Consider the following 26,205-nt stretch of genomic DNA (forward strand, 5'->3'; position numbering starts at 1 on the left):
TTCTAGCTAACGCATAGCTTTACATAATTTGTACGCTCACACGGTGCAAGGTGCAGAGAAACAGCGGCCCGTCACTTTTTGCAACGAACACGCGTCCCTTTCCCACAAATCTTAAGAGACCAGGACACGAAGCGCGAGCAACATCCTTGGAATGTCCAAGCAACTCAAACAAGGTGGGTTGAGGTTTGCATGGATGTTGACCCGAGTTGGTCGAGGAGCTTACCGTGGCGGCCACCTTGGCTACTTGTGGAAGACTTGAAATTTCACTTTAAAACGTATTGATTTGTTCTGCGATTGAAGCTGTGACTTTGCCTTGAAAGCTTATGGTGCGAACAAGGGTTTGGGGGCGTTAGGGACAGCGGCGCAAATGTTTTTAGTAATCTTGTCAAGGACCGTGTTAGGGACCATGCAAGAGAGCGCTGGCTATTGTTTGCATCTTTCCTAGGAGAAGCGATGGAGCCTGAGGTTCCGTCGCCACCGTCTCCCCGGAGCGACGACCACAACGGATGGACCCTCGTCGAGCGGCCTAACGCTGACGGTGTCACGGAATCATTTGAAACAAGGTAAGAACAAAATTGCTTGGATGGATGCAGTGACAGTGGCTAGCACGACACCTGTCTTGACGTGGTCGTTGTCCTTTACTTGGACAGGCCGCGTGCGGCCAGCCCAGGGCCTGAACACGCAGCCGAGGCGTTGGGAGAGCAAGAAGATTTACAAGATGGACTCAAATCTCCTGCGGTACGTCAGTTAATGCTTTCCTGGGACATGGACAGGCCGGCAAAGTCGTTGCAACATGGTCGCGGGGCGCTCTCGATTGCAATGGAACACTTCGTGCGGTGCTCTTTTGCAGAGCGAACGTCTTGCGGATGATGTTCTACGTGAGCCTTTCCAAACTGGCGGGCCGCTGAGACTGCAAGTACGTCGGGAAATTGCGCTTTCATGCTCTTGTGCCGTCCTTCGAGGTGGCGACACGGCCCTTGCACAACATGCTAAACTCATCACAACAAAACGAGCGGGCCTTTAACCTACATGTGCCTGGCAGCTGGTGGTCGCTGCCAATCCTGGCATGCCTCTCTCCCGGACAGCAAGCTGACCCATAACGCCAGGGCCTTGACGCATGGATTGCACAAGATATCAAATGCAATCCCACCATGATCAGTTTTGTTTTCGCCACTGTAAATTCAAACCATATCCTTCCGATACGGAGCAGCTACACACCCCTATCCAGCAGCTCAGCATCACATCCACCTATCCGCTTCACCCCGAGTCTCCAAAAGCTTTTTGATTTCTGTGTCTCTGTTGCTTCCTCCAGCTGGCCGCGGCGCCATCCGGCCCCACTGTGGAAGAGCCCGCCACTCCCACCGGTGCTTCCGGCCCACACGCTGGATCCTGCGGTGACCTGTCCTGTCCGCATTTGCATGGCCAAGACCTCGACCACTTCCACTCCCTGGCTGACCATACTGCCGTGGCTGGCTGCTGCGTCGGCGCATGCGGTAATGGTGGCGGCGGCTCGTCGGGTTGGAACTTTGACCGACACCACCACGAGCGCCTGCGAGCTGTGAGCCGCCTATCCGGGGAGGGCGCCTTGGAGGGTTTCCAAGACCCGCAGGTGGGACGATGGATCCTTTTGGGAAGTGGCTGAACTGGGTCAGAGAGTCTTGGTATTGAGTGGGCCGATCTGGGTCAGCTGAGGGATGCGATAGGGCGATAGAATCTTTTCGGTTGGCGGTTGGAACTTCGGCAGGAATAACAACTTGAGCATCAGCTGCCTATGGTTACTCGAGGTAAGGATGGAGGCTGCGACAAAACTGTTGTGGCATAAGGCTGCGCTGACAGCCGACCGGCTTACCTGCAAGTATGGGAAGATTTTTATGGTTCGTGATTAGGATCCTTGGCCAAGCCAAGACATCGCGGCGCGGCGAGGTCGCGGACACAACGCTGCCTTGACTTTGGTGTATGTTCTCCGAAATGGGCTCGGCCCCCGTCGGCCTCCATCGGCTTCCTCCGTGTACAGTGAGTGGAACGCAACATCTCCGGAAGGGGCCCCGGCACCCAACGTTGCCTCCACCTCGACCATCCCACTCCATTTCTTCACTCCCTACACAGGATCTGCTGTTCGCCGACTCCGCGGCGCCGGGCGCAGCTGCGCGGGTACGTGGGAGGTTTTTTAACCCTCCGTTTTGGGAAGTTGGGAGGCAAAACCCTGCAGTACAAATGCATCGCAGTACGGGTGGATGGGGAGGTCGCTGGAAAGGCCAAAGAAGCGGCTTGCGAGCGGGCTATTGGTGGCCGGCCGGCAGCGCATATTGTTGTGCAGGAATGTGTTCACTAGCGTGTGCGCCGCGTTCACTAGCCGGATGCTTAGTCGCGTCTTACGATTGGCCGCCATGGCAGCTCCAGGAGTACCAGATGTTACTGCTCCCGCTGGAGAGGTGAGAGCAACCTCCCTCCTATTGAGGCAAGATGAGCTACACGCCGTTCTTGTGTTCAGCTCCGCCGCTACTTTTCTTCTCTGACCGCCTGCGGCGAGTGCGTGCGGGACGCACGGCATGTTACACCTACTGCGCCTACCGTTGACCGTTGCTTCTCGGTTTGGAAAGTGTGAGAATTGGCATTGTGTATGGATTCAGCATTTCGCCCAAAAGCCCTCGCACAAGATCACGTTACCTCCGTCCTACCAGCGCGTACCTCTCTGGCTGCTGCATGATCCCTGTCTTGTCATGGTGAATCCGCCGTGACCATGTACATCATGGTGAAGCACGTGCATCCCGGGAAGCCGCCGCGTGTCGATTACCCTGGTTGTCACCTTTGCCGGTCCGGTACATCGTATATATAATACCTGGCTCTGGCCTCTACTCGGCCTGACCCACCTGAAACTCCCGGTTTCAGTCTCCAAGCTCGTTCCGCATTCATCTCGGTATGACGTCGATTCGTTCGTTTCCGATTTGCTCCGGTCCGTTCCAGATCGGTGGCGGCACGGCCACTGACCTTTACGCTGAGGGAGATGCCGGCGGCAGCGGCGGCGCTGCAGGCGCTGGCGGCACGGTGTCGCTGGGCTGGGACGCCCTATTGTCCAACGTGTGGGTCGACCTCCTGCGCGAACTGGAGGATGTGCGGGCGCTGGTCACTATGACGGCGGCGGCGTTGTGGGAGCGAGTGCAGGAGGGCCGCTTGGCTGTCGCGGACTGGGCAGCAGCGGCACGCGAGTCGGCGCAGAAGGTAATGTTTTGACCTTGCTGTGTCTTATGTCTGGTTGTGTCTCTTTTATTATATAGGCCAAGACTACCCAAGACTTTGCTTGGACTTTCAACTAGGCAGGCGAAGGTTCTCGCTTGGACGAGGAGAGAATGACTGTGTTTTCTCACCATAAGGTCAAGAATGACGCGTGAAGCCTATGCCTAAGTTTAAAAGTCGGCACTTGTTTTTCCCGTGTTGACCCGTGGAACATGTTTTTACCAAGCTGCGGGGTAGTGGAGCCCTAAGTACATTACCGCTGCCAAAAAACACTAGAGACTTCGCATACAATTTCCGCTCATGTAATCTCCTGGATGCGACGGTTTCCTCCCCCCCGCACACACATCCTCAGACCGCCAAGTCCATGGGCCGCCCCGGCTGCCCTCTATGGACCCTGATTGGCATTAGCGGGCTGGCGGCCATGGCCCTCGCGGCCCTGGCGACCCAAGTGGTGGTGAACCGCCGCCTGGCGTCGCAGTTGCGCCAGCGCGACAAGGTGGGAACCGGGCCCACCGGGGGGAGGGCGTACAAGCGCATGGAATGGCGTGGGGCAGGGTGTGCTTGCGAGGGCGGCAGGGATTTGATAAGCTTCCGCGCGCTTCCGCGAAGTTAGTTGTTTTTTCTTGCCATTTCTGCCAAAAGGAAACCGTAAAATAGCACTTACCCTCTCGTTTGGTGTGTCAGCTGGCTTGCGGTTGGTGACATGTTCCTGCCGCGGTTGGTGAAACCCAAAGCCCTACTGTAGGGTCCGCCTGCTGAGCGTAACTGCATGTAACTTGCATGCTCTGCCCTCGCCTTGCTTCCGAACCCATTTCACCACTGACAGCTCCACTTTCGGCGGATCTCTGTTCTCTTGCTGTTACTGCTCGCGATTTATGAGGTTCCGGATGCGTCTGGCTTCCGTGCTGACGAGAACTGCGCTCCCATCATCCCTTCTTCCCTTCCCTAGCACTTGATGCTTGGGGCGTCATAGCAGTCCATACCTTTCTGCTTACGTGATATATTTCCCCCCCTCGCATGCAGCCCATGCAGCAGGGCTATCACCCTAGCATTTCTGCGTATGCACACACACATACACATACACACACATTCTTCGCGTCTTAACGTATGATTCGACGCACAAACACGCACACATCCTATTCAACTCGGTCCCGCAACCCCATGTCATGTTGACCCCTTAGGACCTGGCTCGGCTGGTGGTCAAGATCCTCAACCTGCAGGACGCCCTGCAGAGCGCCTCACGTGCCGTACCCGTCCTACGTACCTCCTCCCTGGAGCGCTTTGCCACCACCACCACCCTCATTGGCATGGTGTGAACCCCCGAGTGCCTGTATGCTGCCTGATGTATGTGCGTAAATTCCCGACATCTTCCGTCCGAAGCTTGTCGGCGGTTGGGAGGTGCTTGGTCAGGGTTCGGTCGGCATCGTCGTGCCTGAGGGAAGGACGGACTTGGGATCTGGATAGCCGGGCACCGCACTGCCCCCTGTGTGGAGAGCGGCTACGTTCGTGGAGGTTTGAGGTGAGGCGACGAAGTGAGAATACGTTGATGTTTTGTAATGTGCCCTCGGTGCGGGCCGTAGGCAATCTCGGCTTAACAACCTGCGATGTTTTCTGTTTTGTATGGGAAGCTCGTTGCATTGAAACTGGAAATGCTTTGAAACTGGCAAGGAAATTTTAGTATCCAGGAGATTTACAAAGCAGGAAATATAAAAGGAAAAAACTGCTTTTATTTTGTGTACACGTGGACGGAGAAATGCGAGGGGGAGAGAGAGAGAGATGGCTGACCAAGGCGGCCGGCCAGCTTCCGTCTGTGCGCCCACTGTATGCCCACTCACTGCTCGAAACGCGGCATGGCCAGCTGACGGGCTGCCACATGTGGGGGGCCTTCGTCTATGTGCCCCTTGTCCAACACCTTCGCGTGTATGGCTCATGCATGCAGTAGCCCCCTTCGTTGGAAGAGTCGTTGTTACTGCGTGTTGCAGCGCTGTTGCGGCATAGTTAAAATTGGTGCTTGGAAGGAAAGGCGAAGAAAGAGGAGGGGGCTGGAAAGATCTGTGTGCTCGTCAATGGGGCATGTTGCATCGACGAGGACCTATTGATGTACCTAATATGTACGTGGGTCTAGAGGTCACGTGACGAGCATGTACCCGAAAGATGCGGTGCGGAGTTTGTTTGTGCACACAGCCGTTTTTGTTGAGCAGGGATTTCAATGCGGAAGTTAGGGGCCGGCGCTGTGGGTTGATTTGCAGTTGGGGCCCGACAGTATTTCAAATATGCTTTTCTTCTTTTTACTCCTGTTGGAGCAGCTGCGAAGAGAAGCGCTGTGCTGGGCGTGTATCATCTCACTAAGTCGGATTGAGCTGGAGCTGCAATAAGGGAGTCGGATGAGCTGTGGCTGTGTCGTCGTCGTCGTCGTTGCCCGTCGGGTTGAGAGAGGAAGAGAATGGAGAGGTGGTGGCTGTTGGTTTTGTGAAGACGCTTGGCTGGCGGCAAGCTTGGGAGACTGTGTTGAGTGCACACCTATCAATGCCCATTTCGTTGACGTGTCTGACGTATCGAATCGTTTCCGTTTCGTGCTATGTAACGCCGAAATCGAACGTCGGAGCGCTGGGGCCCTCCGGGCCGCACGTTACCACTTCGCCGCGTCGTTACCAATTGTACGATAAAAGAGTACGGCGGGGAGTGGGTGCGAGTACCTGGAGCTCGTCTTCCGCTTCGGTGTACCATATTTGTACGACAACCGTGTGCATGTACGCGTCTCCGTTTAAATAGTGTCCTAAATGAGTAGCGCGTACCAGTAGTAGATCCGTCTACTGCTTTGTCTTCTGCATTGTCTCTATATCCTCACGTATCTATCCTGCCGTAACGTCCATACACGTCCCCACTTAACGATTGTGCTCTGCGTAAGCTCCCCGCGAATAAAGGAGCACTGCTGTACGTTCTTCTTGGATGTGTGCCATGGCCAGTCGACCAGGCAGGGTCACATTTTGCTTTCATCTCCCGTTGTTGCGCGTAACACATCTGGAGGAGGATAGCCTCAGCAGTTCGCCGTCGGTGCTGTGCTTTCTCTAATGCCCAAAGATGTCGCTTTGAGGCGGAGAGACTCGGTAGAAGGGTGCCTCTTTGGCTGTGCCAGTTCACTTTCGAAGGGGCCGAGGCCTGTTCTGATGGCTGTCGGATTGCTCCTTGAATCGACTTAAAATACCGAGGCATTATGAAAAGGTTCTGCTGCTGAGAGGAAGGGCGGGAATGGCTCCGGAGGTGCTTCCGTGGGGCAAAGATTTGTTGCATGAGAGAGAGGAAATTGCGGTGCAGGGCGGTGTTCCCCTATGGAGGGATGTATTCCATCTGCATTGTGCACTCGGCGATTGCTGTTGTGGCGGTTGTGGTTGTTATGGTTGTTGAATGCACACGGCGTATTTCTAGTTGCACACCGTATGGAATGATAACAGGAGGTTCCTTGGGGTCTGAGCTTCAGGAAGTGAGGCGAGCTGAAGCTGGGAGCTATCGCGGCCACTGGGAGATGGCTACGTAGGTGTACGTACCTAGAGAGCGCGTCATGCCGTACCATGCCTCTCGCTTTGTATAGTATTATATGGATTATGGCCCCAGATCTTCAGGATGAGGGGGTAGGCGAGCCGTAGGGTAGGGGGCTGTGGCGTTCACGGGAGCGGTGGTGGAAAGGTCACACGAGCAGGCCATTGGTTATATGGGGAGCTGAGGGGTAGGGCTGGCCAGTTCATGGCATCCTAAACGCCAGATGACGATTCGTTCCCACGGCGTGGGTTGCATGTTTTGCCTGGTCTGTGCAACATGATTTGGGCTGGGTACTATGGCAATGGCACTGCACACGTCTTGCGGCCATGTATTCAAGAATCCAATTAGGGTTATGCCCTGGGGGCATGGTGGTCGTGTTGCTGCCCGGAGGTCCGACCCAAAGCCGCGACCGCGGACGCGCTGCTGGTGAGTTCTTCCACCCGTTCCGGTACACGACCAGCTAAGGTTTTGGACGCTGTTGCGTGACGTCCTCCTCTGTAAACTGCGCTTCAACCGACCCGACCATTATTTGTGCACGCTCGCCAAGTACGGCTCAAAGCCGTATGACAGGCGGGCTTTCGGCGCACGTTAAAACATTGGTATAGCGGAGGATCCTCTCCTTTGCCGGGTCTCTGTTATCCTGCACAGCAGCAAAAGGCGTCGAACACCTGTCGTCTGACACACAGTTTGCCTGCCTTTACCCCCTTTCCCGAAGCGAGCGTGCGAGACGCACCGTACTTAAATATGGATAGGGAGAAGGGAAATTGCCTGCAACACATTGGCGCTATGGAGCCATAAGGAGCGCTAGAAGGGAATCCACGGCATCCTAGACAGACAGACGTACAGACAAGCAGAGAACATGCATTCTTCACTGTTCTGTCCTCATTGAAAATGTACACACGCGCATTGCGGCTCGGTTCATTACTATTACACATACACACACCTCTGGGCAGGCAAGGACAACATGCATATACCTCGTTTCCCAGCCCGTTACTTGGGACCACCCTCGATGGATTCGAAATTGGCTATGTTCCGAGAAGCTTCCAAACACGGTGGTCGTTGCTACGCTGCTCTCCCGCCAAGAGGCTGCTGCTGTTGTTGCTGCTTGCAACTCAGCTGGGATACTCTGCTCTGAGCGAAATTCATAACTGGCGGCACGGCATACGCCGCATCGACGGTGGGGCCGTCTAATAATTTACTTCAACGTCCTACCCCAAGACTCTGTTGCATTGCACTGCAAGATCCCGAACAAAGCCAAAAGCTTTTCAGATCCGGAAAGAAGCCAACTCGTCCGGAAGGTAAGCAACATATACACAAAAGTAGGCAAACAGGACAGACAGACAGACAGACAGACACCCCGTCGCTACTCCGCACAGCGCGTGAGGAATGCCATCAAGTACAGCGCGTGCGCTGTCCCCGCAGATTTATGTAACAAGTACACCTGTACACGCACATGCATACACACACAGATAAACAGACAGACAAACAAACAGACAGACACACAGATAACTCTAGGCCCTAAGCAAGGTGGAGATGCACCGAGTAATCGTGGTAAGGCTCCAACCTCTGGAGGCCGCACCTCGCCCCGCTTCCTTTAGGTGTTTCCCCCTTATCAAAGCACAGCGCCCTAGCCAGCGCTGCAGTAGCACCGTCATTATATCGCTTCTGACTCTCTTTCTTTCCGTTCTGGCCATCGTCAGTGGAGTTCCATCATCGTACGGCACCCATCCGGACGGAAGAAACGTCCGCCAGTAAGCCGTTTTATCCGTTTCCACAACACCCAATGTGCACATGTGACAAGATGACCTTCAAGATACAAACGCTCAAGAAAAAATGCAGCGCGCACACGCCTGTGTGTGTGTGTGTATGGGTGCGTGCCTAGATGCACCAAGCAAAAATGCAGTCGTGCATGAGCTAACAACAAACCTACAAACCGTCAAGCTGACTGCCAGCCTGCCAGCGAGAGCGCGCTGTGTCCCTAGAATCCTGGCGTGAATGTGTATGTATGTTTGTGTGTGTGGGTTTAGGTGTGTAGGTGTTTCGACTCCTTTTTCGCAAAGTGTAGGAGACCTGGACGGAGCGCGGGTGTAGTGAGGTCCGTCGGCCTCTGTATCACCTCTTCCCCTCGTAAAGCACCTCAATCCTCAAAGCCGCTTCCCGCATGAGGAGGGAGGAAACCAATCCTTGCCCGTGTCTCTGAATATCCACAACCCTTTTCTCTCCGTTTTCTTTCGTCTCTTGAGGAGCAGCCAATCCGCGCACACGTACCCAAAGTCGCACAAAACCCCCGCCTCTTTTTCCTTCCATTTCCATTTCCCCCTGCTCCCCGGACGTTTGGGACCATTCTAATTTGCTTTACAAGCGCTGTGACAGAAAGCCGCCACCGACACTCAGCCCCCCTTCCCTTTTCCCCCGAAATCGAGAACTCCACCTCCCAAAGTTGCAGTGGCAGTTCTGCGGTGGCAGTAACAGCTCTTAAACAGCGCTCGTGAAGTCGAATCACAGCATCGCAGAGTGCGCGCGCACACAATGATCCACGTAATGATGGCGGTTCAGAAATATCCGCATTGAGAAATTATAACGGTATTTCGTATTGTAACCGCTCTGCATAACCTATGGCAGAATTCAGGGTCTCATTGGGACGTTTCTCATGCAGTCAAATGCCTTTTTCATGTCCCCGTGCTTCATAGGGCCTTGAGAGCAGGAGGAGCGAGCCTTCAGACGTCGCTGCCAGAGGGCCCCCCTTTAGGGGTCCCATGCAAGGCAGGGCTATGAATGATGTACGGCATAGGCCGTACGCCCAATATCCCATTGTGACACCAAAGGTGCACGTAATCCCGGGCGCGCTGTGGCGCCACCACCACAACCTACTTCACTACCATCATCCGGCCGACAAACGAGACGCTGCTGTTCTTCTGTACTTTTCCCGAAGGATTGGCGAGGGGGACGTCGCAGATAGGGGGCCCGTGCCTTCCTCACCCCAGCCACCCCCGTGCCGTCCCTCCCCCCTTCCTTCCTTCCCGATCAGAGAAAAGCACAACAGCAGATCAAGTCCGACTAAAGGAACCCAAAGTCGCACGTACACAATAACTGTGCCGTACCAAAATGTACGACTGTACAGCATCCACGCCTGTGCGTATGCTAGGACGGCACCTAAAGTAGCCCGTCATTCCTCTCCACCCTTAAGCCCTAAACCCCATAGCCACACAGATCATCGCTACAGATCAACGCAAACACCACCATCGCTATCGGGGCCATACTTCACCCACCCTACCCTACCCCACCCGGCCCAGCCAGCCACCCCTTATGTTACTTTGCTACACTCGACACCTCCCGGCGCCCCTACGACTCAACAGCAGCGGCAGATGCACAGCCTTCTCCACCAATGGAGCGCCCCCCGTAACCAGAGCTTCCCCTCGAGCTGCAGCCACAGCCGCCGCCCCCGCCGCCGCCGGCGGACTCAGCAGGAGGTGCGCCACTGCCATCCCGCCGCCGCCACTTGGGCCAACGGACATCCGCGACGGCTGCGGCGTCGCCGGAGCCAGCCTTCCTCGCAGCAACCCTTCGCCGTACTGGTGCCTGTACGGCACTTGGTTGCCGACTGGCTGGGAGGCCGGCCGTGGTGGAAGATCTCCTTCCACACCCCGCTGGCCATCCTCATCCTCATCCTCCATGTCAAAGAAACCATGTTGCTGCAAGCGAAATCGGGATCCCCTCCGCCCTCCGTGCTGTTGAAACTGCTGCGGTTGCTGTTCCTTTTGCGGTCCCTGCACCTGCTGGTTGCGGTAGTGACGGTGGTTCTGTTGCTGCTGCTGCTGGTTTTGTTCCTGGTGGTGGTGCTCGACATGGAACTGTTGCTGCTGCTGTTGCTGCAGCACTCTGAGCGGATGACGGGGCTGACTGGGACGTCGCTGCTGCTGTTGCTTGTGCGGCTGCCGCTGCTGTTGCTGTAACTGCTATGGTGGCGTGTACTGCATACGTACGGCGATAACGGTGGTGTTGTCGCCAGAGCCACGATTGCGTACGGCCTCCCGTACGAGCGCCTCTGACAGCTTGGCCGCTGTGAGCTGCTGTTGGGCCTTACAAAACATGGCCACTTCGTCGTTAGTCATCACGTCCTGGAGCCAAGGGGCCGGGGGGAACGGGGAAAGAGGGGCCGGGGGAAAAGTGAAATGCACCATCAGAGACTAAACACACACACACACACACACACGCGCACGCAAGGAACATGTAGGGGTCTCATACAGATACCCCAATGATGTGCATGTGGAGAGGGAGGGGGGAGTGTAATACTAAATGGAGGGAAGAGGGGAATCATGTCCTCCCAAGCCCCTTGTAGTGGTGCTGCTCTCTCGCAACCCAGTTCCCCAGCAGCCACCTCCCCCTCAGCTCCAAAACCTATTCCGGACCCTTTTCCTGGATTTTAAATAAATCTTGCCGCTACTGCCCCGCCATCGCCGCCACGAACCTTACGCTTGCGTAGGGTTGGCAAAATCTTTAGATGGAAAAAGTATCTAATTAGAAATCTAATTAGATACCTAATCTAATTAGGTAAATCTTTAGATGGGCAAACGGAAAACTGCCTAAACGGTGGAATTTTGACCTGAAATTTTGCACACGATGCGGCTTTATCTTTTCCTGGATTTTCCAATAATTTTTTGGGCCGCTCGACACTGGGAACACGGCGAACCCCTATGGGCGCTCTACAGACGCGTGTCGGATAGCGCCAGGGGGTGGCGATTTGCACTGCAGCGAGGAAGAAGGTCCGAACTGGCCCCTCCTCCGCGCGCGAGCGCTTCGTGCTGTTGGTTGTGGGCGCCCCGGACTGCTCGCTTCCGACCGCGCTGGCGACGTCCTTCTGGTGCTTCGCATAGTGATCCGGGCAGACAGCTGACGGGTTCTTCGCGCTATAGGACTTGTTGCAAACGGTGCAGACGAGGTTCACAACGCCTTTTACGAGCAACACGTCGAAGATGGACCAGTACGCTGTGGCTTTGATGCTGCGCTTAGCTTCGCAGAGCTTCGCTGCGTACTGTGGCGCGTCGAAAGTCTGGTGGTTGTATTTGTATGTGATCGGCTTTTGGGGTCCTGGTTCTGCCATTGTGTATTTCTACATCTATTTGTGTATGTAATAGAGCGGAGCAAGGATATGACACTAAAGTTACCTTCGACATAGCTGTTTCGCGTGCCATGACTCACGTTTAAACGGTCTGGATCCGGTCACCGGCCTTTAGATAGGCATTAGATGGACTAGATACGTTTAGATGCCATCTAAACGGTTTAGATAGGCTCATCTAAAATCTATATAGAAATCTAATTAGATGGCATCTAAATTAATTTCTAAATCTAAACTTCCGGCCAACCCTACGCTTGCGTCCTTCCTCCCCACCCACCCACCCCACGCACGAGTCCACCCACTCACCCACAGCCCGTCCGAGGCAATCACCAGCCAACGGTCCCGTCGCATCAACTGCCGACAGTTGACCGTTGGACGACAGGATACATAGCGGGAGAACTCGCTGTCGCCAATGGCACGCGCCACCGCCAAACTGCCGTCGATGCGCCAGGTACCAAACAGTTGGATGACAGTGCCGCCGGCGGCCTGTGCGCATGTGTTTGTATGGGGGGGGAGGGGAGAAAGCAGTTGCGGCGGCATTGGTGAAAACCAATATACTCAACCACGGTAGCCCACGGTGGCGGTAGTGGCCCTGGCCGTGAAATTGGCAGCGGACATAACACCGAGGGAGGGAGGCGTGTATGTATGTATGTGGCAGGTGGCTGGCAGAGGTTAAGGCCTGACTTCTGATCCCGGAGTGTCCGGGTTCAAATCCGCCTGCCGACCTCTCGGTATGCGAGGGGTGTAGAAATGAGAGGTGCCCCCCCCATCTTGTGGACGGTGTAGGACGTGATAATATCAACTTGCGAGCTGACCAGGAACTAAGTTGTGGCGCCGTTGATCCGCTAGATTTGGTTGAATGCTGGTGGTGAGTTGCCGAACCCAACGAATACACTCTGAAGTCGAATGGGGTGAATGGATTAGGGTGCCCCTCTCGCAGGGGAGAGCAGGGAACTGCCTCGGGAAAGGGGGCCGCTGGTGAAGCTATACCACCCTGTAACAACATCATGTATGATGTGTGAAACAGGGGGGTATATCTTCGCCCGTGGCAGCTACCCTGCGAAACCCTGCCTTCCCCGGTATTTCGGGGCACCCTCATCCAGTCACACTAGTCAACTTCTCAGTGGATCGCTCAGGTTCCGCACCCACCACCAGCATCCAACGGAATCTGCCGGGTCGACAGCGGCGCAACTCCATTCCTGGTCGGCTCGCGGGTTAACTTTATCCCAGGTCACCACCGTCCATCAACTAGGGGCGCAATGCCTTCCACCATCGGAAGGACTTTGACCCTAACGGGTATCGATCCCGGGATCTCCCGGGGGCAATGGTCGCGCGTTACCATCATGTATGTATGTATGCATGCATGTATGTATAAAGTGACGGCTAAGTGGAGATCTCCCAACAACCACAATCAAATCATCTTCACGTAACTGTCCTTTCCCCAGCGGTCGGGTGTCCTCTCTCGATCTAGTGCCCAACTGCCCCCCCCCTAAGGGCCGCTCTCGGCTGGGTGCCCAGAGCCCCCCGGGTGTATCACGACTCGCCAGAGCGGTGTCGTGAGCCCTTCCTGCAACCCTCCCCTCCCTCCACACACATGCACATGCACGCGATCGGTGGATTGGGGGGTTTGCTAGGCATCTGAGCTGGTTTATGTAGCTGGCGAGGGGATTCGAACAGGTGACTGCGCCTTGCGATGATGAGAGATGTCGGTTAGGACTTGACACTGACCGATGGAGCGCCCCTCGTGATAATCCTTCGGCGGTCTCACCCATGGGGGCGCGGGTAGCGTCCCCCGGCCAGAGAGGGTCAGGGGGGATGTGTAACAGTCACATACACACGCACGCACACGTGCACACACACGTGCGGGGGTTTTAACCCGCCACACCCCCTCACCTGAACACGTCTCGTCTCCTCGCTCGTCTTCGCGGGCCCCAGTTTATGGTCAACGGACAGTTGCATCGCCTCGGGCCGCCCGCCAGCCTCGTGCTCGTCCCAACTAACAATGACTGTACGGCTGTCGCCCACGTTGGCTGATAAGACCCACGGGACACCCGCCTGCTGGACGAGCAACGCCATTGCGACGCACGACCCCGCCGTCATTCGCGAGGCAATGGCTGCGTTCCCGCAGGTTATGAACACATCCTCCAGTACGGCAGCCACGTCAGTCGGACTGTCGCCGTTGGATATGAGCTGCTGTACGGCTTCCATGGCGCGATTGAGCAAGCAGTACGACGACGCGAGCCAGTGGGAAACTTGTTTGCCGCCTGCGTGACATCGGCGCGTGTATGTATGTATGTATGTATTGTGTTCATATGTATGTGCATATGTATGTATATATCTATACGCGGGTTTTAACAGAAGAGGAGGAAAAAGCGGGAGTTGTTGGGAAGGATGGTGGAAGACTGAGGTAAAGATAGGAATAGAGATGTCCGGATGAACTCGGAGCTGTTGGTCGCGTTTAAGGTTTGCTGTGCTGTGCTGGACGACCACGGACTTCAAATTTTTGAAGCCCGATAACGCAGTGTAGCGGCGCTTGGCATTATTATCATCACCATCACCATCATCAGTGTTGTTGCTACTGCTACTGCTGCTACGAGCTGAGCTGGACTGGGGCCAACCTGGGTAACTCCGTTCACCGCAGAGATAATTTGTGAGACAATCCCCCCCCCCTCCCAGACAACCTCCCTAAGGCAGCACCATTTCCCCCCCTGCAAACGACTCCGAGAAAACCCAAATCGATAAATCAGTAATTGGATGAGTCAAGTGACACAGTGAGTCGTTGGAAACTGCCGTACCGTGGCCGTCGTACACCGCAACGCCAAGCAGCATGTTGGGTAGGTTGTTGAGCCCTGGTGTAGAGCTGGCGTCACAGATAGCGCGGTAGTCCTCTTGGTAGCTTCGACTGCCCATAGACTGATTAGAACCGACGGAAAAAGCCAAGCCTGGTACGGAGGATGCTGTACGACTTGCCGCCGTCAGGCCGTTGCCAGTCGGCGGGCGGGATGCGTTGGCAGTGCCGCTGGCCGCGGCGACGCCGTTAAGGGGGCCGTTGGAGGCGCGGCCGGCCGGGAGGGTGGCGGCCAAGCCGCCGCCAGGGCCGCCGCGGGTGGCGGCGCCGATAACGGAGAGGCCAGCGGACCCGCCGCTGACAGTGCCGTTGCTGCCGACAGCGGACGCGACCAAGCGGGCTATACCGGCAAGGGTACCGGCGGGGGCCGTGTTGTTCATGGCCAGGTGGTTGCCGTTGCCGCTGTTCTTGCGGGCGAGGGTGTTGTTATTGGTTATGGGATTGAAGGTGGCGGAGAGCTTGGGGGAGAGCTGGCCGTGGGTGCGACTAGGTGTCTGGGCCGAGGGGCGACCCGCAGGCTGACCGGGTGCCGTAGCGACGTTGGAGTTTGTGGTGGGGGTGTTTGGGTCGTTGGTCACCCGACCGCCGCTGAGTTTTGTATTGGCAAAAATTGAGGGCTGCAGGTATGGGATGCCATTTGTGCCGTTCGGCACCGGTCTGCCGTTGACCCCGTACCCCAGCCCTCCAAGGGCTGCTTGTACTCCTGTTCCTGAGAGAAAGGATTGTGGATTGAGGCCATCAGGCTGCTTCTGCAAAGGCAAGCAGGGCCGCGGCCAGTAACACATGACGCCAGGTTTCGTCCATGGTTGCGAAACACAATGCATTTCACCTACCCTGCCTGCACCAAATGGACTCTGATAGCGCTGATTTTGTCGGCTCATGCCAAGCGTCGTGGCTGCCCGGCGATGTCGCGAGTGCGCCGCGGCAAAGGCCGCAGCGTCGAAGTTGTTACCTGTACGCTACGATTTCCCCATAGGTGAAGCTAAGACGTAAGTTAGTAAGGTCAGAAGCGGGCACAGGTTTGCGTCCTCCACAACAAAAGTTCTTATTGTTGGCAGCCAAGCTAGAAGTGCCCTCAATACCAGAGAAACATTAGCAGGACAATTTCAGAAAGTAAAGAAAACTTATAAACGAGCACAGGTCGTATCAAGTCAAGAAGTCAACAAACAGCCAAATAACATCATAGACAAAGGTGTAGGGCTACGTAAATTTTAAGGTATACGTGTAAAGTTGGCATCTTGGGGTTTGCCTCCAAACCATTGTTGCGCTCTTCGTCGTACTAGCAGAGGTGAGGGACCGGCTCTATTCCAGTTGAGATATGCCAAATCAATACGTTGCTTCTCTCGTTGATTCAACTTTACTAGTCAGCACAATGTCAAACATTTCGGACCCAACGGGCAAGGAAACGGACCCAGCAGCGGTTTTTGTACTACCTATGGTAATGTTTTTGACCTGCCCCAGACACATAAGCAAGGAACAATAAAACATGTGACCCAATCTCCACTATGCCCTAGATGAGAAGGCACTTAGTAAACACCAAAGTGTGTATGGCCGTTCGTTTCCCATGAGACAGAGGAGTTTGTATGTGCATATCCGGTTGATGTTTCCAAAATCTGAAGATCCCGTCATCAGCAGTCCTACACCGAGTGAACAGCTGTCGCAAAGCTACCAGCCATCCCGACACCACCGCAGCAACACAACGGAGTGATCGATCCAAAGTGATCCACCCGTCATGGCACAAACGTCAAAAGGCCGCTGAGGTGCCACACATGTTACACAGCATCACAGCATTAACTGCGTCCGTCTCTTTTAGCGCAAACCACAGGCCCTCCAACCCAAACTTGATGGCCACAGCTAACTTCGCGTTCCAAGACGCCATTACATCGACTACCCTCTGGCGAACACACACACACACACACACATACACACACACACACGCACACACACACAATGCACGCATCGCCCTAGCGTCACTCCTAGCTGCGAAATACGGTGCTCTTGCCTGCATGATCTTTTTCCCTTGCGGCCGCAACAATCTGCTACCCTGTCATCTGTCGCGTCAAAGGGGGGTGCCCCCCGTGGGCCGTATGGGTGCTTCAAAAACTTCTCCTCTAAGGTCCAGCAGGGGCGGCAGGGATGCATCCAAATCAACACAAGATGGCAACACGCACGTCTTCCAAAGACGTACCCTTCCCCCTTTCCCTCCCTGAAAGGCCACCCAAGCACACATACATAAAGGCATCAGATATCACACATCATCCCACGTCGGCGGGGTCACCGACGGACGTAAGCACCTCTCCTCTTCCCCAACCCCAACAATTTCCGTACCTGTGCAAGAATTCTGCTTATTACCTGGTATGTAACGCCAGTTTCGCGAAAACAACCTTCCCCCCGTACCACCCCTCACAATGACGTGCAGGGAAGTAAGGAAAAAAACTCATACCTCAGAAAAAACCCACCAAAAAAACCCACCAGGAAACCACCAGAAAAAAAACCCACCAAAACACAGACCCAATACACGCAGGCAGCACGCAGCAGCTAACTTAGGTTTTTTTTTGTCTATACTATACAGTCTCTCCCTCTTCATTGAAATAAAGTTATACTTTCCTCCCCAGTTACCGTCACCATAGCTGCTCAACAACACTATTTCCTGCGACTTGCAGCAGCTGCGGCAGCCGCCGCCGCTGCCGCCGCCGGCGGGACCTCCGCCCGTATGAGCCTGACGTACGGCGCCAGCTGGGCCCCAAACGCCCCCAGCAGGTTGGCCCCCTCGTAATGCCTCCCCTCCGCCACCAGCAGCGACACCTCCACCACCAGGTTGCCGCTGCCGCTGGACCCCGGAGCCACTCGCTTCAGACTGGAGGCGTCCTTGAGCACGTGCGGCTCCGCCAGCGCGTAGACGGAGGCCAGGACCACCTTGCAGTGACATGTGTACGTGTTACGTGGGGAAGGAGGGAACGGAAAGATGTATGTATGTATGTATGTATATGTATGTATGTATGTATGGTCAAGAGGGCAGGAAGGAATATGGAGATGGCGGAAACGGAAGGGGGGGGCTCTAAGGGGAGAGAAGAAGGAGGAAAGGGAAACTGGGGAGAAGAGGGACGACGGAAGGAAAGACAAATCCAGAGGGATATGTGACAGACACAATTTCGAGGAGGTTGCAGGATGGCGGTGCGGGATGGTGAGAGAAAGATAATGAGAGAGGACGGGAAGGGTTTTAATTCAGTGTCCCCCTGAACCCAGGGATCAGAAATAAGCTTGGGAAGCGGGAAGGGATTCTTAATCGCCTCCGAACGGCACTAGGAGGGCCCTGCTCCATCCGAGTGGTGGCGGGGGGGTGCGGCTAATACCAGTACGTGTGCCACCTCGTCAGGGGGAAATTCATCTTGCCACACAAAACCCCAAAGCCGCCGTGCCTTCGTCACCACTGGCGTCGTACCAGTACCGTACGACGTACCTTGATCTCATGGCCGTGGAATATGATGCTGTACTCGTTGCCTTCGCGGTACATCTCGTACTCCAATTTACCGCCCAGCGCCTGCAATGCCATGCAATGCAATGCCATGCATGTTAGCCCTAGGGCTTAACGCGGACGTCTTCCTCTCCACAGGCAGGGGAGGGGGGGAAAGACGAACCACGAACGAGTGAAGGTGCTGCCAGGGCAAGAGTGTACCAGACCAGGGGAGTGAAATCGACGTGCCGGCGGCTCGGGGTTTGGTTGCTCCATAATAACCTGAGAGCCATAACCCCTCGGCACCCCTCTTCTTCAGCTGTTGGATTGATGTTTGATTTCGAGGACAGATTTGCAACAACCCTACCTGGACGAACCAAAAGGTTTCCTCCACTTTGGCACTTTCGCACTTTGTCGTACAGTGCAAATTCCGACAGTTAAACTGCCAACCGCCATAACTCACCCCCTGAGTATAACCCCACCGTGGTAACAACCACCAAGCTTATTAAAGCCATCTGATACAACGGAGCCCCAACAAACAGAAGAACCACTCAGGATTCGCCGTTTGCACTTTTTTTACGAACATGTCCTAAACAGGCCCCTCCTGACTTACCAGCATTATTAGCATTATTAGGACTAAAACCCTAAGTCAATAACTTACTGTTGACCCATTTGCGAAGTTAAGGACCAACAGCGATTCCACATCCGCGACCCAAACCAGCCCGGGGGCCCATGGATCCTCTTCCCCCCCGCCACCACTCACCCACCCTTACCCAGCCCTACCTTGAGCCAGCCTCACCCCCCTCGAACTCACCTTCCAGAACTCCAGTGTCCCTGATCCGAAGCAGGCGGTGTCCAGCACCTCCCTCATGGCCGCCGGTAGGGTGTTGAGTGCGGGGCCCTGCAGCGGGGGACCCTCGTGACGAACCTCCCACCTGGTCGCACGGGGGGACGTGGACGGGGACGTGGGGACGGACGTACATACGCACGTGCTCACGGAGGCTTTTTGAATCCCGTGTGCATGTGAGTGCGTATAGGACTGTCTATGACTGCCTGTATGTGTGTCTGTCTCTCCTCTAAGCCTCCTCCTCCTCCTCCTCCGCTCTCCCTCCCTCTCCTCCTCCGCTCTCCCCTTCCCCTCTCTCCTGCCCCTCCCTCACCGCTCGGGGGGGTCCTCCAGAAACGGGTGTTGCGGTCCTCGAGCTGCTCCTCCCTGGGGGGTCAGCAACCCGCTGCCCGGCAGCCGCCGACTCAGCCGCAGCAGCGCGCTCGTGCCGCCGGGCGGGGCACCAGGCTGAGGAGGCAACGGCATCCGCAGCACCACCATGTGTACAGCATGTGTGCAGTACGACGAGCAGAGCGACCGCAGCAGGTTGGCAAGCCCGCCGATGTGCTCGGGCCGATCCAGAATCCCCACGGCGCGGCATTCGGTAAGGGAAGCCGGGCCGCTGGGTGCGGCGTTGGCGGCGGCGGCAGACGCAGCAGCGGCTCCGCCGGCGGCAGCTGCGGCGCCGGGCCCCGCCGCGGCAGCCGCGGCGCTCATACCACCAGCAGCACCGACGTTCGCAGTCCCCAGTGACTGTTACCCCGCGAACGCGTCAATGCGTGCAAGGCAGATGCTTATTGAAAGCTAGTGATTTGGGGACTTGGTCGTTGTGTTGTATATAACCCGATGAAGGTGGTGGCTGTAGTGGTGGTGCTCCGGTAGCAAAGCTGCGAAGTGGGGTGTGTACAACCACGCGCACCTCAGCCACAGTAGTAGCGGTCAAAGCTTCTTTTTTGAAGCGTGTCTGATGTACGACTCACAGCACCACTTGGCTGGGTTCTCCGAAAGGGACGGCTTTGCACTACCGACCAGATCCATGCATGAGGATGCTGAGACCGCTTTGGTCCGCCAGCAATAGCACCGCATGCACGACGATGACCGTGCTGCCGAGTATGAGAGCGAAGATGACAAGGTTTGTTAAGCAACCGGCACAGGGACGAGCAGCAGAACGAATACTGGATAAACAGGTTAGAATCCAGTTGTGGCGCATTCATACAGGGAGCCCTGCAAGCGGTAGCTGCCCATAAACGAATTCTATATTGGCAATTGTCATACTATGGCATCCAGCACTAACAGCAAAACCTATGTTCAGAAGAATATTTCACTGTCAAGGATATCGCTTAGGATGGCTTCCATGACGCGAAACTGGTTCGTCCAGAACCAAAATGCCGGCGAGCCGTACACAAGCCTTTTTGATGCCAGTTTGTCAGGTACCAGGACAACAAATAAAATCACTTCTATCTTAATTTTTTTTGGTGTGCACCCGTGGGTCGGCCAAGGGCAGCCCATACCGATCCCATGATCTTAGCGGACGTTGTAGGATGTCGCGACGCAGACAAAAGGAGCTTGGAGAAAGTCTATTTTGTCCTAAAGTTCCATTCCCATGGGTTGGCAAATGGATGACAACCATCTTTCAAAACCCTCGGATGTGCACTAAAGCGTCACCTAAGCTGGTAACATAACGGTTCAATGTGCGCTCCTTGACGGGTATCCGTTGTAGAGGGACATTTTCAACTGGCTGTTTCCAGGTCAGTACAAAATGTAACGAACGCCTATATAAGTTGAAACGTTGTCACCCATGGCGTCTTGGGACCAGGTAACTATTGCACGACCTTTGGCTCCTCGGGCTAGCTGTTGCTCAGCCCTGGCACATCTCAGTAGGTCCAACGAGCGGGGTACGGCCAGCCTTATTAACAGTCTGGCATTCTGATGAGGAAGATTAACCTGAGGATTCTTACATAACCAGAAGAATTTCAAGTTGTTTTACGCAGTTTGCAACAATAATAATTCACAGAAAGGCCTTTCCGCTGGTGCGCGGGTCAAGACGCGAAAGACCCCAGGCTTTCAAAGCAGCGACGTTAATGCGCCTTTTCACAGGCCTTTTCACCAGCCACATACGCTTGCACGTTTTACATCAGAAAAGCCCAAGTTTTCTTACGCTTCCGATACCGATTACCGACGCTATTCTCGGCTCACCCAACACAGCGGGTCATTTTTTTCTACGTAGCCTTGTCCAGGACGCAATATACTGGGTGGTCCAATTTCCAGAGATAGCAACCGCCATCGCAGCTGAACCATCACAGCGACACAATCCAGCCCGATAACCAATATCTCGCGTTCAGCTGCACAAAGAAGGCTTCTCCCTTCTATCTTGTTACTAACAGGGGACGATGAGCATCGTTGCAGTCTTACTGCGGCTTGCTGTCTGCAGTGTCGGGGGGTTCACGCTTGCCATGCTGGCTGGTGGGTTCTTCACAGCTGCCATCACCTCAATCGGGCTATGCGCGGATGAAAGCAGCGACGGTAGCGGCCACAGCGGCCGTGGCTGGGGCTTCCCTGGTTGGAATTTTGGTGGCTGGGGCTTTGGTCTGTTCCTTCGCCGTGCTAGGCATTGCGGCAGCGGTACGGCAGCAATGGCGGAGGCAGAGACGAGGGCTGACGAAGAGCAGGACCGACAAAGGCAGAAGCGCTGCAACGGTGGAGGCCTGGAGGGGAGGTGTGCAGCTTGCATGGCGGAAGTTGCGACGCTTGGCTTCGTGCACGGTCCCAAGATGCATCTGTGCCTGTGCCGGAGATGCTATCGGAAGCTGTGGCAGCACGACAGAGCGCGTCACTGCCCTATTTGCGGCGTGGAGGGGCAGTGTACGGAGGTCATCAGCACGTGATGTTGTCACGGCATCGCGAGTTACCGACTTCTTGAGAATGTATCAATTAATGGCCGCTAAAAAACCATGACTTCATATATACGACCTCATACACGAACTCATGTGAAATTTTAACAAAACCGCAGTGACATGCCCACGTGCCAAATGTTAGTTAACAAACGCTTAAATGTCGCAAATAAACCCTCCATGTCGCCTCTCGCAGCCTGGCCCCCTAGCACTCACCGGGGTATTGCTTAATGAAAACTGCCTATGCACTCTTAAGTCTTAAGCGACTGTCGTACTGTACTTGCTGGGATCTGAGATCGGCCCTCACCAGAAGGTTTGTGGATTTCACACTATGTTGTTGTTGTTGTTGTTGTTACATGGTCGTGGGTGCGTTCCCCGTACCTGCAAACCACCCTAATACGAACCGAGGGCTCAAGGGCTGCCAGATCGCCTATAAGCACCATCCTACCTCGCACTTCAAACGAAACAAGTGATGAAGGATACTAACGACCAAAGGGAACGATAGAGTTGCGGTGGGACCGTTATACGTTCCAGCATCCTTGCCAGGCGTTCAGGTTCCCACTTCATAGCGTCCTTTATGTGCTCGAAGCGTGGGAAATCCATATCAGATCTGATTCTGTCGTACACCGGACAGTCCAGCAAAATGTGCTTCTCATCCTTGATATGGCTATCAGTGCCGCAGCAAGGGCATACTCGCTCCTCCCTAGGTATATAACGCCGTCCCTTACGCGCTCTGTTAGCCGCCAATGCGTAACAGCAAAGCCTAAACTGCATAAGCTTGCGATTTGCTGAACGCGGGATAAACATTGTGATATGCGGGAGCACCTCCTTCCTGCCCGCTTGCTCGGCCGCCAGACCCATCCAATGCTTATACTTCGCCATGTGTAGTCCTGGTTGCTTGCCGTCTGACGGGTACACGTCTGGCTGGACATCTGAATGCGTATGCTTCCAACCACTCACTAATCGGTCCTTTGAACTCCAAAACCACGCCTTCTGGCATTGGCCTGTTCATCAGCCACTCCACTCGTTCGTCTACCTCGTGTAGCCCTTGCGGGGCCTCTTTCCATACGTCGTGCCCCAAAAAACATAGAAAACGGAGGAGTAGCGTCCCCCATCCGGCCCCTTCGGGGTTGGAGAGGGACTCTGCGACCTCCTGTCGCAAAACTTGGTGTGCCACAGACCCACGCTGTAAACGGACATGGTTCCAAAACCTCACAACCTGCTTGAAAACGTGGTAGTGACACTATGTGGAATTCGTAACCACCAAATTTCCGAGCCATTTGAATGCCTGCATACTGCCCGTCATCAGCAAGGAAGCCACCGCCTGCACATAGGAACACATCATCATCTGCCCAACCCAACACACCAGTACATACTACAAACACCTAGCAGCCACTTCCCGCAGTAACGGCACCCTAAATGGCAACCCCAAGGCTTGCCTAACCAACTAGTAGAGCAATTGACATCAGCAGCATTCCATGGCTACAAAAACTTGTATAAACACTGCCCCCGAAGTATGCCATGATAGCTCCAGTAAGCCGTAACAACACGGCGGGTGGCTAGCAAAAAGTATGGCCTGACTTGATTCCCGAAGGCCTCGGGCTCAAATCCCCCGATCAACCCCGTGATGTGTGTGGGTGATTAAGTGGGATGTGGCCCCCCATCTTAAAGACAGTGGTGGACGTAATAATAGCAGCTCGCGAGCTTACCAGGAACTAAGTCATTGCTGCCTGCATCTTGATGGTGTCTAGACAGAGGGATGCACCACAAAGTAGAGGCTTGATTTGGGATCCTCCTGACCGTGAGCAGGGATGCCCAGACGCTTGAACACGTCTTCAAGGTCATCAGCGTTGATAACCTCGCTATCTGACACACTCATTTGGAAAATTTACATCTCTGGCACCTTAACAGCATCAATGACGGGGAACTTGGAGGAAATGGACCTCAAGTAGGTGTTCTCATCAGTGCTCGCCATGCCACTGGCCTCGCCGTCTTTAAAGGTGTGAGACTGTTTGCAGACCTGGATGTCCAGCTTCTCCTCGTTGCCCCGCTCCAAAGTCTCCGGGTGCAACGGCACCACATCGAACTTGCCACCCTTCGCCAGTACAGCATGCATGATCGACTCCTAAAGATTGGCCCTAAGCTCACCGTCGCTGCTTTCCAGCAGAGATATAAATTCCTCCTGCTGATACATGAATGCCCGTTTGACGACCTTGTCCGCCACCCATTTGGTAGCAAACGATAGGTCCTTCTTCCGGAACTTGTCATCAGCCACAATATGGACCAGGTGATGGATAGCATTGGATCCCTCATAGATGGCACGAAGGGCCACCCGAAACTGATGTGATGGGAGCAACCAGGGAGCCAGGCCAGGTCACAGGTATGTTACATGTGAAAGGCAGGGTACAACTCGCCAAGAAACGAAACGTCAGCAGCAATATGGGAGGAGATAGGAGCTCAGGAGCAATGTGAAAAAACAAATCAGTTTCTACTGGATAGAAGGCACATCAACATTAAAAACTCAGGCAATGCAGGCAAGAAAAACATGCAGGAAGTTCAGATAGAGGACGAGCTATGCTACAACATTTCACCTGATCAACGAAGCAATGCACCACCTCGGTCAGCGGCTCCAGTAGCTCAGGCAACCCCGAGCCAGGTTTCACCGACGGATGAATAAGCACGTACCGTGCCACGCCGCCATAGCAGTTGTAGAGGTCCTCCACGGTCGCCTCCGGTACCATACATCTTGCTGCGGGCACATTTTTGGTGCGAGGGAAAGCAAAAGTGAGGAGATTGGCAATTTACATGCAGGACAATTTGCAACAAGTGCGGGTTAGGTAAGGGCCTTGGCTGAATCAACCCCATAGTCAAGGTTTAATAAAGAGGACATATGTGTGTACCTGTGTTGTGCTGCTGCGAGATGACTTGTTGTCCTGAACAAGTTCCATGTCTGAAGAACTCTTTGACCGGCACCCTCACCTTTGTCTTCTATGCTTAGTCGCTCAGTAGTCCCCAGGTTGCTAGCGTGTATGGTTAAGCAGTTGCTCTTCACCAGTGACCTACTCCTCCACTGATATGCCTTGTAAGTATCTTGCTGCTAGGTTGCTTCTGCTGGCAAGTCGAGGTGCGGCCACCCTATCCTTCACATCAAAGCTTGAATCAAACAATACTTTACTTCAGTGAACGTCGTGTGTCACCTTCACGAAAAAGCCCCTTTTTCGTGGCTGCCATACACACAATAGCAGCCATGTGGTCGACTTATGGTGATATCAACCCTGATTCGCTGTGCTACAGTGCAAAACCCAAGTAATGAACTCAAGCCTAGGGATATTACGACATCTTCTCAGCACTATTTGCAGCATGCACCACGTGAACTAGCCCTCCGGGCCGGGCTCCCACCCGCCCCACCCCACACCCGGCACCTGCGGCAGTCAAGCAGCTCCTCGTACTCCCAAAGAGGCATGTACCACTTCCTCGCCAAATACTTCTCCATCCCCTGCAGCCCGAGGGAGGGAGGGGTGACAGGTCTACATTCTGGTCTTCCTAGTTCATTGGGAACGGATACCTTAAGGTAGCAACTAATGGACGAGTAGTCCTGGATGCTGCATGCCAGGTGCACAAGCAAGGCCAGTGTATGATGGTACACCATCTGGGCCCAAGATGCCTACCTTCCATGTCGCATAGACAGGTGAGGTTATCAGCACTGTGTGCACTGGAGAGGTGGGGTCTGGCGGCACATCGTCGGCAAAGTACCTGACAGGACAAGGCAACGAGATGTCAAGGACGGAATGGGCCCAAGCAGTCCCGGGGAGGTCCCAGGGAGCAGCTGGACAATGAGAGACAACAGCCTTCAATAAGCACACCATCCATCAGCCTCCTGGCATGGCACAGACAGCACCCAACCGACTGCCATGCCAGTCTGTCCGTATCTATGTACGTATCAGTGTGCTTCACTGCTGCCAGTAGAACCCACCAGCTATCACGGTTGTGAAACTCGCGTCTGAAGGCCATGCGGCAGTTGGACCACCAGACCTGGCCTGTCTCATGTGTGTAGCACCACTGGTGGCCAGAGGGGGCAGAATAAGGAAAAAATGTGTCAAAAAGCTTATATCTACACCAGCACACAGTACAGCACAGTACAGGGACGTAACCCACCACTTATATTCGCCGTACATCCCTCCCTCCACCCCCCCACCAGGTTCCCCGTGTGACATCACGTAATCCGCCTGTGTATTGAGTGTCTGTGATCAAAACACGATGATCCCTGTGCCCTGTGCTGTGCTGGGCGGCTTCCACCAA

The 26,205-nt window shown here is 54.8% G+C and overlaps 3 protein-coding genes across 3 annotated transcripts; 1 reads left to right on the plus strand and 2 right to left on the minus strand.

Annotated features, from left to right (window-relative positions):
* Positions 1-453: 453 nt before the first annotated feature.
* Positions 454-4,550, plus strand: VOLCADRAFT_99454 (uncharacterized protein; the record flags this gene model as incomplete). Its single annotated transcript, XM_002958181.1, has 7 exons — positions 454-563; positions 651-738; positions 1,313-1,609; positions 2,107-2,151; positions 2,890-3,219; positions 3,587-3,730; positions 4,416-4,550. The coding sequence occupies 7 exons, from the start codon at positions 454-456 to the stop codon at positions 4,548-4,550; spliced, it is 1,149 nt and encodes a 382-aa protein (XP_002958227.1).
* A 3,135-nt stretch (positions 4,551-7,685) lies between these two features.
* VOLCADRAFT_108028 (uncharacterized protein) lies at positions 7,686-15,616 on the minus strand (the record flags this gene model as incomplete). Its single annotated transcript, XM_002958200.1, has 7 exons — positions 7,686-8,212; positions 10,755-10,889; positions 11,612-11,803; positions 12,194-12,373; positions 13,781-14,151; positions 14,683-15,352; positions 15,569-15,616. The coding sequence occupies 7 exons, from the start codon at positions 15,614-15,616 to the stop codon at positions 8,135-8,137; spliced, it is 1,674 nt and encodes a 557-aa protein (XP_002958246.1). The 3' UTR covers positions 7,686-8,134.
* A 1,762-nt stretch (positions 15,617-17,378) lies between these two features.
* On the minus strand, positions 17,379-19,732 carry VOLCADRAFT_119901 (uncharacterized protein; the record flags this gene model as incomplete). The annotated part of the gene is made up of 4 exons (XM_002958201.1): positions 17,379-17,651; positions 18,196-18,276; positions 19,004-19,124; positions 19,350-19,732. 4 exons carry the CDS (start codon positions 19,730-19,732, stop codon positions 17,379-17,381), a joined length of 858 nt encoding a protein of 285 aa, XP_002958247.1.
* Positions 19,733-26,205: the final 6,473 nt, after the last annotated feature.

The sequence above is a fragment of the Volvox carteri genome (genome assembly GCF_000143455.1).
Source record: "Volvox carteri f. nagariensis unplaced genomic scaffold VOLCAscaffold_88, whole genome shotgun sequence".
NCBI classification, from domain to species: Eukaryota; Viridiplantae; Chlorophyta; class Chlorophyceae; order Chlamydomonadales; family Volvocaceae; genus Volvox; species Volvox carteri.